This window comes from Manis pentadactyla, chromosome 4 (genome assembly GCF_030020395.1).
Source record: "Manis pentadactyla isolate mManPen7 chromosome 4, mManPen7.hap1, whole genome shotgun sequence".
Taxonomy (NCBI): Eukaryota; Metazoa; Chordata; class Mammalia; order Pholidota; family Manidae; genus Manis; species Manis pentadactyla.
The window spans coordinates 187,299,818-187,313,522 of NC_080022.1; the positions used below are offsets into that span (position 1 = coordinate 187,299,818).

A 13,705-nucleotide genomic window follows, 5' to 3' on the forward strand; every position below is an offset into this window, starting at 1 on the left:
CTTGTTGGTTTGTGACCTTTCTGACATTTTTTTTTCTTTCCCATTCTTCCTTTCTTTTCATGTTTACATATATATATATATATATATATTTTTTGGCTTCTGGTTTCTGGGAAGGAAGTTAATTTTATTTTATACCAGGAGGAGATCATGTGGAAAATTGCTCTAGAACTTTTCTGGCTGCGTTGCATTACTGACCGTGAGAAATAGCATCGAGGCAGCTTGGGGACGCGCAGGGGTGGAGGACAGATGGGAGGGCGGGAGCCCCAGGGGCCCATCCTAACTAGAGCTCAGGGCCAGCAAACGGGAAAGAAAAATGAATGTTCTTCGGTACGGAGAGAAGATGAGCAGACGGAGATGGAAATGGTTCACAAGCGCTGTTTCCTCCCGTATTTCCCTCTTGCTTTTTCTTTTTCATCCAGCATAAATATAAAGTGAAAAATGTGGAACAGGGCTTTTCCTTCTGGGCGGAACGGCGCGTTGGAGTTTTAGCTCAGGCACCACAGTGTTGCCTCCTGGACTGCCTCTGCCCCTCGGAGCGGGGTGACCTACCTGCTCGGGATCACCTAGGGGACAAGCACGTCGCTTTGGACCCCTGGACCTTCTCGGTCCATTTCCATCCCCAAGGAAAACAAGGTGAAGTCACACCCTGCCCGTGGGGAGCCCAAGGCGCCCTACTTGGCTCCGCCCGCCAGAGGTGAGGGGCACCTGCCTGGCACCACCTCTTGGTTAGTGTTATCTTTTAAGTTTTGGAGGCTCCACCACAGGGAGGACCTGGTGTTTCCAAATTAAAGGATTGGCTGGAAACCTGCTCAGGACCTCTCTGCACTTGCAGCTTTGTGACACCCTCTGGGGTGTGAGCCTGAGGTCACCCCCGATGACATGGCCTCCCCACGACTCCAGTGATCGCTCCCCCACTTCAGCTGGAGCCAGTCCCTCCACAGGGGAAGTGCCTGGGCTCGGTTCTGAATGGACCCAAATCCAGCGCCTGCCCTCAGGGAGTTTATATTCTAGTTGGAAGACAATAAACACAGAGCATCAATACACAGCAGAATCCAGGGCCTGGAGGGAAGGACAGGGAGAGGGGGAGGCTGGAGCTCCAAGGAGGAGAGTCAGCAAAGGCCTCTCCCTGTGGTGGCAGAAGGCAGCTCCCTGGGGGTAAGGGCTTTCCAGAGAAGGGAAGGCATGGGGGCCCTGTGCTAATTTAGGTTCATTGATATTTTGCCTGGAGCATCAACTCAATCCAAGACTTAATTGATCGTTACATATGCAGAGCTTCAAATTCCCTTGCATCTGCATTTTTCAAAGAATGTCTGAAAGGCAAAGGAACATCTTGGCATTTGTGATAGAGAGATCCTTGTGCTCAGGGTTGGGGAGCTGAGCTCTGACACCCTCTGGACAGAGGGTCCCTCTGGGCTGCCCAGGCCAATCCCACTGCCTTCCTGGCATGGGAGCCCACTTGGCGGAGCGGCTGGAACAGAAGCCCTGGAAGCAGTCAAGCTCAGGGCTGGTTTGGGGTCCTGGTTTCTCTACTTGCTGGCTAACTGTGTGACCTTGGGCAGATGTCTTGACTTGTCTGAACTGGTAAAATGAAATGGATAATGCAGGTACTGAGTTTAGCAAATATCTCAGGAACCTGTGAGAATTAAGTGAGATAATAGTGCTTAGCAAAGTGTGTGGGTGGGATCCAGGATGCTAGAACAGTTACTGGGCATCTGCAGGCACTGCACTGCCCACAGCAACCTGGAGGCTGGCAAGTGAGGGCAAGAGATAGCTCTGAACCCAGAGAGTCATAGTTGGCAAACATGCACAAAACTGGGCAGAGAAATAAGGCTACCCAAGCATATCCACGTACACTCATTTAAATACCCAATACCCATTCTGCAGACAAGCTGTAGTCAGACACAATACATCCTGCAGAGAGGCCCTCCCAATTACTGGCAGGGGCGAGGCAGGTCACATAAATGCACAAAGAAGGCTGGGCCAGGACAGCAAGGAGTGGTGGGGAGTGGAGCGACCTGGACCGCTTAGGTTCAGTCCACAGAGTAGAAGCGCAGTTCCTTTGCAGCTGCTTGTCACCCTGAGGGACTGAGTGTCCTATGTGGGCAGACATGCCTTTCCAAGAGAGGGTGAAAACCTGGACTTTGATGTGAACTTTCTCAATCTGTACATGTTGGCAACTGAATAAAATTTATTTCAGGTGCCATGTGAGACTAGGCAACTCTATGGGGATGGAGCAGATTAGCGACTGCCTAAGACGGGGCCAGAGAAAGCCCCACCAGGGCCTTGGTGTGGGCCAGGAGCTTGTGAATCTGGTGGGCACAAATGCCCAAGTTCTGAGTTATTTGGTGAGACAATGGTGTATGCAAAATGCTGGAAAATCCAATGGCCATCAGATCTAGTTAACTTCTGAGCACTGTTATGTTGAGTAGGGGGGCGGTGCACATTTACTTTGCTCATTTTTCTGATTTTCTGATATTATGAATTGAAGGTTAGCAGGCTTCCCTTTGGTGATTTACTATGGCAGCAACGGAAAGAGAATACAGAGGCTGACGCTGTGAAACCCTTGATAACCACGCAGATTCTTCCTGTGCTCATTCACACTTACTCAGCCCCTCCTGTTTGCTGGGTGAGGGTCCGGGTTTGTTGGAACTGAAGGGATCCCCAGAATACAGGTCTTTCAGTTCCAGACCCAGACAGTCCTGGCAAAGCTGAGGGGCATTGGTTGCCCTCAGTGAAGAGGGCTGCCCGGAGAGGAGTTTGCCCGGCGTTCAGCAGCTTGTTCACCCTCCCAGTTAGCGAATGATGTGTTGGAGCTGAATGTCAGCATGGACCAAGAAGGTCCAGGGGCCACCTGCATGCCCCCCAACATGCCCATAGCTAAGGGATCCTCGGGGGAGGGGGGCACCAATCCACAGTGGGGACGATGGTGTCTAGTTCCTCATAGTCCTAACCAACTTGACGATGGCACCTGGCTCTTTTAACTGGCATTTTTCTGATTATTTGTGAGGCCAAACTTAAAGCATACACGTGTATTGGCCTTTTGTGTTTCTCCTTTGAGTTGATGTTCTCTGGGGGATTTAGTGATTTTCTACCATCTGTTTCTTTTAATTCTTTTCTTACAGCATCATTTCTTTTTTCTAATTGTAAAGGCACTACATGCTGAATCCTTGCAGCTTGGAAATCGTAGAAAAAACACACTGAAGACAGACAACTAGCCATCACCCCATTCACTGGAGGCGCCTTCCCAGTAATGATCTGTGTTTGCTTCTTGAGCCTCACACGGTGAAGAGCGTGTCAATTCACTCAGTGGCTCAGAGTGTGCGTGTTTAATTCTTTTAGCAATGTGGCCTCTGTGTACTTATGTTCCTTTTAAGTACTGAGAAAGTGGAACCGAGTAAGAACAAATGACATGTTTGCTCGGTGAGCAGTGAGAATCGGGGAGCAGCTGTTCCCCGTTCTCACTCTCTTCTCTCACTATGACAGGGCGTGGCAGTGATAAAGGCCCCTCGAGGCGCTTACCGCTGGCCCAGCTCTGAGACACCGAACCAGGCCCCTGCCCTTTCAGGGCCCAGCTCTTTATCTGTAGCTGAAGACGCGCCACTCCATCATCTCTGGGTTGTGGTTCCCAACGTCAACCCTGCGGTCGGCACAGGGTCCCCACCCATGCCTACCTTTGCACAGGACTCGATCGAATTGCTGTCGTCAAACCCTTGGCAAAAGATGGTGGCCAACCTCCTATCCAGATCTTGAATTTTGTTCTCAAAGTCAGCGTAATCGTCATCAAAGCTCTAAACGTGAAGCAAAACATGAAGCTCACTAACCAGCACGCAGAGCAGGGGTGGCCCCATTGGGTGCCGACAGCCCACGGGCGGGGCTCAGGGTCAGTCTGAGCGGACGCGTTGCCCTGTGGATGCTGCGTGTGCAGAGCTTTCCTGATGACTTTAGAATGTGACTGTCTCCCGACACACACCCTCCACATGTCTGCCCGCTCCTGGGGCATTTGCCACTGACCAGCTGAGGCCCCCGCCTTACCGGATCTCCAGGGTCCAGGGGGTCATATTTGCAGTCGGCAAAGACCTTCACCAGCTCGAAGACCTCACTGTATATCTGAGCGATCTGGCTTCCCAAGATGTTGCCCCTCACTCCCCCAAGCTCGATTTTCTCTAGCTTCAGAAACTCAATAGCTGTTTTATAAAGATCCTGGTGGAGACAAAACCCAGTTCACCTGGTCAGTTTGTACTAATGACCAACCCCAGGGGCTCAGTTACTAAGGTAGCTCGGACCCCGGCAGGGAGGGACCGGGGCCACGTGGCAGTGAGGGGCTCTCTGCGTTGGTGTTTTCTGAAGTCATTTCTGGAACACAGAGAGAAGGGATGGAAGGAAGGGCTCCCCAAGTTGTGGACATGGAAGGGAGGGGAGAGATGGAAACTGGGCCTTGTCCTGAACCCATGCTGGTGGAAATGAGCCTCTAAAGCAATCACACTTTACTGGGGCCCCCAGTTCCTCAGCTGTGAACGGAAGCAGTCGTAAAGGCAAGATGCTCTTGCTAAGTTTCAAGTTCTCTGCTTCCAGGAAAACCCTCCCCGAAGGTGCCCTGGAAGGGTGCCTAACGGGTGTTCGCCTGTGAACCCCACCTCCCCTCAGGTGTGGCTCCCGTCTCTTCCCCTGGGATTGACCGTTGTGCTGGGCCCAAGGCTCTCCCTTCCAGAATCCCATGTGTTCTTCATTTTGGCGTTCAACGCTGCTCAGCCCCCCAGTCACCTAACACTGTGCATGTGGTTCCTGTTGCCTGATCCGGATCCCAAGGGCTCCTGGAGGGTCACAAGCAGCTTCTAGGTGCCAGACCCTGTGCCCTGTGCTGTTTAGACTGAAGATGCTCATGGGGCACTCAGACCTCTCCCCCAGCTAGTGCCAAGGTTGGTGTCATTTTCTCAAAACGTCCAAGGTACATCAAGCCACAACCAAAGCAAGCCCAGCAAAAACACCAGCACAGCCATGCCCTGACCTCCAGGGCTCCTGCACACGAGGAGGAGGCGAGGCTGGCCAGCCTGCCCCCCACCCCACCCCGCCCACCCTGCCTGCCAGGTGGCCTGCATGAGAACCAGCCAGGCCTTCCCAAAGCCACTGCTAACCAGCGTCCATCATAATATCAGCGCTCAATGGTTCCAGGATGATTTTTCCCCTCTTTTTTCATGGTATGACTAGTATGTATACAAAGTTAAAATTGAAAAAACCCGGATGAACCACACAGGAGATTACAAAACAAAAAGCAGAACTTTCTGGTCCTGCCAGGGTCCCTGTCCCTCACTCTTTTCCGCAGAGGAAACCGCTGGAACCATTTTAAACTCTGAATCGGCTGCGGGCCATGTATCTAAACAGGGCTGCGGCACAGCCTTCTGAGGTCTTCACTGGCACCACCCAGTCCCGCCGCCTCTGGCCCTGGCCTCCTGGCTTCCCGACCATGGTCATTCCCTGGGTCATTAGTGTGTCATTCTGCTGGGGGGCAGGAGGCAGAGAAGGGCAGGAGCAGCCAGAACGGGTGGCTTTTGTTCCTGGCTAACAGCCCCAGGCACGGAGTAGACTGGCCCAATGACGGCCTCCGGGGGACATGGACTTTCGGCGTGACTTTCATTTTCCCTGCGGAGCGACTACTTGGGAGCCGGATAAGGATGGAAGACACAGTATCCTAAGGGAAGGGCGGCCTGTGACATGCAGGTGAAGTGAACCAAATTTCACCTTTACCTCAATGGTCTGGATTCGGTGGAAGAAGGAATTCATTCTGGAAAATGCAAGGGAAGAAGGGAATTCCCAAGGCACCAGCTCCTTGTCTTTCTAGGAGAGAGAAAGAAGAGGCCGTGTTTGCGTCAAACATTTCTGCGTGTTCAGACGTCGGGGCCATATTGACCCCACCTCGTTTCCACCTTGACTCGTGTTCTGCAAATCAAGCCCTACCTTAAAGAAAAGCTTCATGTTCGCACAGCAGAAGTCATAGGTTTGGTAAAGCGCCTTCAGAACGTTCACGGACAGGGAGATGCCGTTCAGGACCTCCTCTATCTCGCCTTGCAGGCCCTTCAGCACCTCATCTGGGCTCAGGAAAGTGCGTGTCTGGGCAAGAGAAGACAGTCCACGGTTCCATCAAGCAGTCTGGGGAGGCGCCTGGGCGCCCCGGTGGAAGCAATCCACCCAGGGGCCCGTGATCTCCTCCTTCTGACACACGGACTGGCCCTAAAGCTCACGTCCCGACCCATCTGCCAGCCACTGGGCTGTTCTCAGGAGACTGAGCAGCTCCTCTCGCCCGGCCCCTCATCCTGTGATAAGGCCCAGCAAAACCATTTTGGTCACAGATGACCAGGGTCCCCTAGGGGCACAGAAACACAGTCCTGCTGCAGGTTGCAGGGTCCTTGGCCGCAGTGCCTGTCCGGGCCCGCAGACAGGGCCTCAGGCTCCAGGCAGCCTGGCCCAGGGTTCAGCTCAGCTCAAATGTCGCGGGTGACTAATGCACGCTTGTGGAAAGGAAGAAGGGAAGGGGGTCTGTGTCAAGGGCAAGAGGAGGGGGCTTGGTGTAGGAACAGACAGACCCCACAAAGCCCCCAGCCAAGTCTTGGGGCACTGGGACTCGGGGGGCAGTTTCCCCTCTCTCCTCTTGCCCCTGACCTGGGACAGGTTGGGTGGACACCTCCCAGGCCTTGGGACAACTCTGGGTGGGCCACCTCTGAGGGAGAAAAGAGCAGAGAGAAAGAGCAGGCCCAGTCGGCAGGAAGGGAAGGCGGCCGCGGGCGGGCGGGTGGCTACCATCTCGATGAGCTGGTTGCAGAACTCCTGCAGGATGACAAGGACCCTGGAGGGCATGCGGTAGTGCTCGCAGGTGGCCCAGATGAAGCAGATGGTGTAGAGCCCCTTGGCGATGAAGGCAGGGAGCTGGGGGAGATGGTGGGTGTCGGCTTTGGGTGGCATCTCAGCCCTCCCCTCCCCAGGGCTCTGAAGTGGAGGGAAGAGGCGCCCCCCAGGCCCACATCACGGCACCCCTGCTCCCCCACGGCCCGCGACCAGCCCCAGCAAAGCAACCCTTCTCTGGCTGACGTACCACCGTGAAGTCGGCCTGTTCCATCTCCTCCAGCAAGATCTGCAGAGGCTTCAGGTACAGAACAATCTCGCTGGCTTCCTTCAGCCCTGCACGGAGCAAGAGCATGAGCTCCCCTATGCAAGGGAGCAGAAATGGGGCTCCCTCTCCCCCCACGCTCAGGAGCCACGGCCACGTGGTTCTGTGTGTTTCTTCCTATGGAAACAGGATCCTCCTCAAAAGGTGGGAGCTGAGGAAGCTGAACGTTGTGGGGAGCGGGGTACACCCCCCCAGGATGGGTGACAGGCCGCCCAGCATCCTAGGTCCCCACAGCCTCTGGGGGTTCTGGGAGGGTCCCGGGCTCACCTTCAGTGACGCTCGTATACACGTTCTGCAGCGCTGGCCAATAGCAGCTTTTGGCTTTTTCCAGGATCTCAACTATTTTGTTCACTTTGGGCCTGTTCAGCTGAGAAGAAGAGAGTATTACCTTTCAACAGAAACTCCCAGGCCCCAGGTGACGGTGACCTGGCCCTGCCGCAGGCTGGGGCCGAGGAGTTTTGCACCCATTCTCAGCCCCTCGGGGCCCCTGCAGTCGGCACAGAGGCTGAGCGTTTACGGGTGTGCCTGGCTGCAACATGCACCATCCCGCCCTGGGCAGCTGAGTGCCAGTCCCCATGGGGAATGAGGCATCACCTGCTCATGGATGCACTTGAGGTTCATCAGACGGGTGTCCCAGAACTCAAACTCAACCCGGGGAAGGGGGTGCAGCCCGTCCAGCAGCGGCTGGGCTGAGTTTTTGCTCAGCACGTCCCTGATCTGGTGGGACCAGCCAATGATGACCGTTTCGACGGCATGCAGCAGCGAGTTGTCCAGGGAGGGGGGGATCCTGCAGAGCAGAAGGTTGGGAAAGGTGCCCCCATAGTCCCTCTCACAGTGGGCATTGTCCATCCCCAGTGACCCTCTGCCTGAAGCCCTGATCAGCCACCAGTGACCTGGCGTCTGGCCTCATGTCCCTGAGCTCCTCACAGCCAGCCTGTGGGGGGCTATAAGAGACACCCTGAGCAAACAACAGGGGTGGCCATGGCCATGGGTGCCCCAAGAAAGAGGAGACCAGCTGTGGACTAAATCCACGTCCAAGGCAGCTCCTCCCCACAGTGCTCATGGGGCCACACCGGGCACGAGCTGGGGGCTTAGCGGACGACCGTGGGGGACCTGCCTGTACGATGAGCCCCCGGGAGCAGCCACGCTCTGATGGGAGTGAACAGAGCCCGTGTCACACTGGCACAGCCCCAGGAGCCCCGCAGCAGACAGCTGCAAGGCACTCGGGCGGCGTGCGGGGACCACTGGGAGTCCTTGTGCTGCCTGGGGCCCCTGGGACGCCACGGCCTCTGGACTCCTGCCTCCCCCCGCTGCACACCTGTTCTGTGCCCCTGGGACCATGTCCTAAAGGCGGCTCCCTGCTTTCCTGGCTGTGAGACACGTGTGCCAGTGCGCCTGACTGTGCATGCGTGTGATGCCTGGCCTGGCCCTGTGTGTGACAGAGGAGGGGTCCAGCGCCTCGTCCTGCCCTTGGGCCCTCGGCCTCAGACTCAGCCCCCATCATGGCGCCATCTTGCCCTCGGACGTTTCATTAGCTTCAAAACCAGTTTGCAGGGAGGCAGTGGTCCTTGGCGGTCACGGATCGGCCGCTTCTCTATCCCACTGGGTTCCTGGGCGGCCGCCTACCTCTCCACGGACCCCGGCGTGCCATCCGGACTCTGCAGGTGCTCTGGGATGGGCAGCAGCGTCTTCCCCTTGATCTTGCCCCCCATCACAAGCATTTCATTCTTCAGCTTGTGGACTTGCTTCACAACGTCTTCCGACACCACCTGGGGCCATCCGCTCATGTCCTCGCTTTGGTTTAACAGAGAGTAGAGGACCTGAAAGGACAGGGTTCCGGAGTTCTTCCCGTGCCTGCTCCAGCTCGCCGACACCCGGGAGGAACGGGGAGCCCTCAGCGTCCGGCACCTGGGGAAACCAAGGCCCTCCGCCACACCAGAAGGAGGCGGGCCGGTAGAGGCGTTCAGACCAAGGGTGACAGCCCAGCTCCCACACCCTTGCAGCGGCACACCCATCTCCGTGAAGGGGGACCTGGCTCTTGCAAGACCACAGCACGTGCTCCTTGCTGAAAGCAAATGCTCCGAGCACCAGGGAACGCTGCTAGGGGCCGAGCTGGGTACCCCTGGATTCACATGCTGCAGCCCTGACCCCTCACACCTCAGGATGTGACTGCATTTGGATAAACGGTCTTTCAAGAGGTGATTAAGATAAAATGAGGCCATATGGCGGAGCCCAAACCCAATACGAATGGTGTCCTTATAAAAAGACATTAGGACACAGGCACACACAGAGGGATGACTCTGGGAGGATACAGCGGGGGACAGTTACCTGCAAGCCAAGGAGAACAGCCTCAGAAGGAACCCACCCTGTGACACGGAGGCCTCGTGCTCCCAGCCCCCAGCCCCCAGGACTGTGGTGCTTGGTGACCGCAGTCCACACAGGCTAATACAGACACTGCGCTTTTCTGCTCTGGGCCTGCCAGGCACTTCATCCAGACGCGAGGAAGGCTGGCCTGGGTTCTGGCTTCAAATCTGCACAAGGCAGGGATGCAAACACCCACTACACGGATGAGGACCAGCAGCGACCAGAAAAGCCAAGTCACCCGGACTGTGTCAGGTCTGACCGCCCAGAGAGGGCTGTCCCTGCTGAGGGTGATGCCGGGGAGGAGGCTGGACAGTGAGCCGACACAGAAAGCAGCCCCCTGAACTTCCCTTTCCTTACTCAGAGCCTGGGAACTGGGGAGACCCATCTCCAGTACTGGAATGGCCTGCACCTTCCAAGATGATGGGTAGGGACCATGCCCGGCATGGCGAGAGGACCAGGTGATGGCCGAGGCCTCTCCGCCTTCAAGAGCACAGCGTTACCTGGAGGCCTCGCCAGGATGCAGGTGTCCCAGCCGCCTGGGTGGATAGGGCCCGAGCTCCTGCATTCCCAGGCTCCCGGGGCGGCTGATGCTGCTGGTGGGTGGACCACCCTTCCAAGCGGGGGTCTGGGCCACCCACCAAAAGTACGAGAAACAAACTGTTCCTCCTGAGCCCTCCGCCCCCTGCTGCCCTGCTCAGGCCCGCTGGAGCACACCCACCTCCTCCACGATGGCGATCAGCTGGTCCACAGGCGTGGGGCTTATGTCCCCATAGATGAGACCGTCCCTGTAGTTGTCCCTGCTGATGTTCTCAGGTCTCTTCTTGATGAAGTAAACCCCTTTGGACTTGAGGGACGCCGGGAAGCCCAGGCAGGGTGTGATCCCTCCAGCAGGACTGAGCGTCATCACCAGAACCAGGACGTTGGGCTTCTCAAAGAATTCGGTGAATAGGGCCATGTTCTCTTCCATGGCCATCATTTTGCCCCACCTGTCTGGCTTGAACTTGAGGATGACGGAAGCCACTCCCTCCAGGTACTCTACTCTGACGTCCGATGTAATCGCCATCTTGACGTTTCCTTACACTGAGGTCGCCTGTTAAGTGAACAGAGACTGCTCGGCACTGGCCCTGGGACCTCATTTCCCACCTAGCCCTGGAACCATGTGAAGTCCCTGCCCTAACCAAGCACGGACAGAAAGGCTTGTCAGGGACGCACGGCTTTCGGCCAAGGGTGGCCTGGGGGTGGGTGAGGGCACGGAGCCACGTCTGCTGCTCTGGCTGCACAGCTGCCCCCTGCCCCACTGGGGGGGCGTCCCCGTGGGGCAGGGCTGTGTCGGTCATGACCCCACAGCTAACAGGATCGCTGGGAAAGGTAGGGCTGGGGAGATGGGAGACAAAGAGGAAAGGAAATGATTGTAGCAAGACAGCTTCGAGGTGATGGGCAGGAAAAGGCCAGATGAGACATGGAAGGTCAGGATGAAGGCCCTGGAAGGGGATGCCTGAAAGGTGTCTCATCCCTCAGAGACAGCAAAGCTCGGGGAGAGGCAGGGGGTGGGAAGCTAGCCATGCTCTTCCTGTCCTGACCCCGGCCATAGGGACCCCCAGCTTATGCTCTGCCCTTCAACCCCTGCCCCCCACTAAATGCCCATAAAGGGATCAAACTGCAGATTTCCACTGGTCCCCCAGAAGCTGCTTATGTTCCCCTTAGAGACACCCACGTGGGGAGGGCATCGCTCAGAAAACACCCTGATGTCCCTCCAGGACAAGGGGTTGGGCCACTCCCCAAGGGCACAGCATTTAAAGGTCTGCCCCAAATCTCTATGTCAATATCTTTAGCAATCAAAATTAGGGCAAACAAATTCATAATGAACAAAATACTCAAATTCCAAATAAAGACAGGTTCTGTCAAGCAGGCCTGAATAGGGGTGGGGGAGGCAAGAAGAGTGAGTTCTGCAGGCTTGGGCCTGTCCTTCCTTGGCTGAATGGAGAGTTGAGCCTGCTCCTGCTCTTATCACAGCCTAGGAGGCAGGCAGCTCCTAGATTTCTGGGGGATCCTGGGGCTGATCAGCTCCCCTGGGGGCCTGTGGACTCTGGTTGACAGGGGGGCGTCAGGCCAGCAGCTCTGTCATTCCTCTGGCCCCAATTCTAGGAGCTTCCTTCTGTTCCAGGCCTGGCAATTGCACTGTGCTAAGTGTCTGTGTGGACAGACGAGGCTGGAAGCACTCATAGATTCCGGCTTTTGGTTTGACCAGAGCCACTGCTTTGAAGATGATTGTAGTCGCCAAAAAGACACCTATACTATGAAAGAGGTTGTATTTTATTGTGTCCACTATATTATGGCAAAATAACTCTATGCCGGGAGGGAGAAGCCTATCGCATGCTATTCACACCATCTGGTTTTTCTCAGAGCATCAAGTTTCTCCATGAGAGAATTCAGATAAAATAGACACAGTGATATACACAATGGAATATTATTCAGCCATAAGAAGAAAACAGATCCTACCATTTGCAGCAACATGGATGGAGCAAGAGGGTATTATGCTCAGTGAAATAAGCCAGGCGGAGAAAGACAAGTACCAAATGATTTCACTCATACATGGAGCATAAGAATAAAGAAAAACTGAAGGAACAAAACAGCAGCAGAATCACAGAACCCAAGAATGAACTAACGGTTAACAAAAGGAAAGGGACTGGGGAGGATGGGTGGGAAGGGAGGGATAAGGGTGGAGAAAATGAAAGGGGGCATTACGGTTAGCATGTATAGTGCATGGGGGACACGGGGAGGGCTGTGCAACACAGAGAAGACAAGTAGTGATTCTACAGCATCTTACTATGCTGATGGACAGTGACTGTAATGGGGTATGTGTGGGGGACTTGGTGAAGGGGGGAGCCTAGTAACCATAATGTTCTTCATGTAATTGTAGATTAATGACAACAAAACAAAACAAAAAAAAATAGACACAGTGAGCCGAGGGAGGTGTTGGTGGTCAGTGGGCAAAGCTGTCTGATGCAGGCACAGCTGTGAATGGAAAGGGACACAGCAGACCCCTCAGCACACAGGGAGAGCTAAAGGGGCATTTGGGGGACACCCACTGGATGCAGGCACCCCCCAGGGGCTTTGTGCAAGTTGCTAAATTACACCGCACGGATCCTCATTGTATAGATGTGGGAACAGGAATGCAAGGGAAGCCCTGAGGGTTTCAGCTTATGGTAAGTCTTGCCAAGCTGGCAATGCTCCTGGAATTCAAGGAAACATCCTCTGGTTTGCTGATTTTGCAGATTTGGGCTTTTATAAAACCAAGTGTCCTTCCAAGAATGGTACCAGGGGGCTCCCTCCTGAGCCATACTGTACGAGATCAGAGAGGTCTTGGTGTCCCCCCAGGTCTTTCTCCTAATCAGCTGGTCTTATCTCAAGCTCCCATCTAGCCGTGTTTTCTGGTAAAGCAGGAGATCCCAGTTAACAAATAGTGTCCCCTGTGGTGCTTCTGGAGGATAACCGCAGTTATTTGGGGGTCACAAGGACAGCTTCTCAGGGAGGTGGCCCTATGCTAGGCCCTCAGGTCTTGACAGGAAAAGCCAGGGAGAGAGGAGAGGCCGGGAGGAGAAGAGCCGCCCCTGGTGTCCGCACTCCAGCCTCTCCGGGCCCTTCTCCACCCGGCCTCCCTTCTGCCTGCCCAGAACGGGGAAGTGGGCTGGGAGCCATGGGCAGCCTGCAGGCCAGGCCAGAGCCCTAAGCAGCTCTGAGTAGGAACAGAGCAACTTCTGGGGTAGGTGAGGGGTCCACTGTGCACCAGGGCCTAGGCCCCACCTGTGACCTCTGCACCCCTTCAGCTTTGCCTCTGCGCACCCTCATGCGATAAAGGCCACTCACCAGTGACGACAAACGGTCGCTCCAGCAGAGAGCAGGGCGAACTGACGGGCAGCTCTTTCCCAGACCAGTAAAGGAAACGGCTCCCTTGATGGGCTCCAACTGCCATGGAACCTCTGGAAGCCTCCTCTTGGGATTTCTGGAACCTTCTCGGGACCTGAGTGACCGGTGGTGGTGCAGCAAATAAGCAACCCTCCGCCACCTGCCACAGCAGGAAGGCACTTGGGCTATAATATTTTTCAAACTCCACTGAATGATTTTTGCCTTTGAATTAGACCATTTAGTCCATTTCCATTTCATGAAATTCCTAATATATTA

General features: G+C 55.4%; 1 protein-coding gene across 1 annotated transcript in view; it reads right to left on the reverse strand.

The window, feature by feature from the left end:
• Window positions 1-10,588, reverse strand: part of DNAH17 (dynein axonemal heavy chain 17) — a 108,669-nt gene extending 98,081 nt beyond the window's left edge. Inside the window, exons 1-10 of the mRNA XM_036910419.2 lie at window positions 10,242-10,588; window positions 8,786-8,979; window positions 7,754-7,946; window positions 7,427-7,526; window positions 7,085-7,170; window positions 6,793-6,918; window positions 5,953-6,105; window positions 5,743-5,832; window positions 4,033-4,200; window positions 3,672-3,788 (exon numbers count right to left, since the gene is read on the reverse strand). Coding sequence (XP_036766314.2) covers window positions 3,672-3,788; window positions 4,033-4,200; window positions 5,743-5,832; window positions 5,953-6,105; window positions 6,793-6,918; window positions 7,085-7,170; window positions 7,427-7,526; window positions 7,754-7,946; window positions 8,786-8,979; window positions 10,242-10,586 — 1,572 coding nt within the window. The 5' untranslated portion in view covers window positions 10,587-10,588. The remainder of the gene's footprint in view (window positions 1-3,671; window positions 3,789-4,032; window positions 4,201-5,742; window positions 5,833-5,952; window positions 6,106-6,792; window positions 6,919-7,084; window positions 7,171-7,426; window positions 7,527-7,753; window positions 7,947-8,785; window positions 8,980-10,241) is intronic.
• Window positions 10,589-13,705: the final 3,117 nt, after the last annotated feature.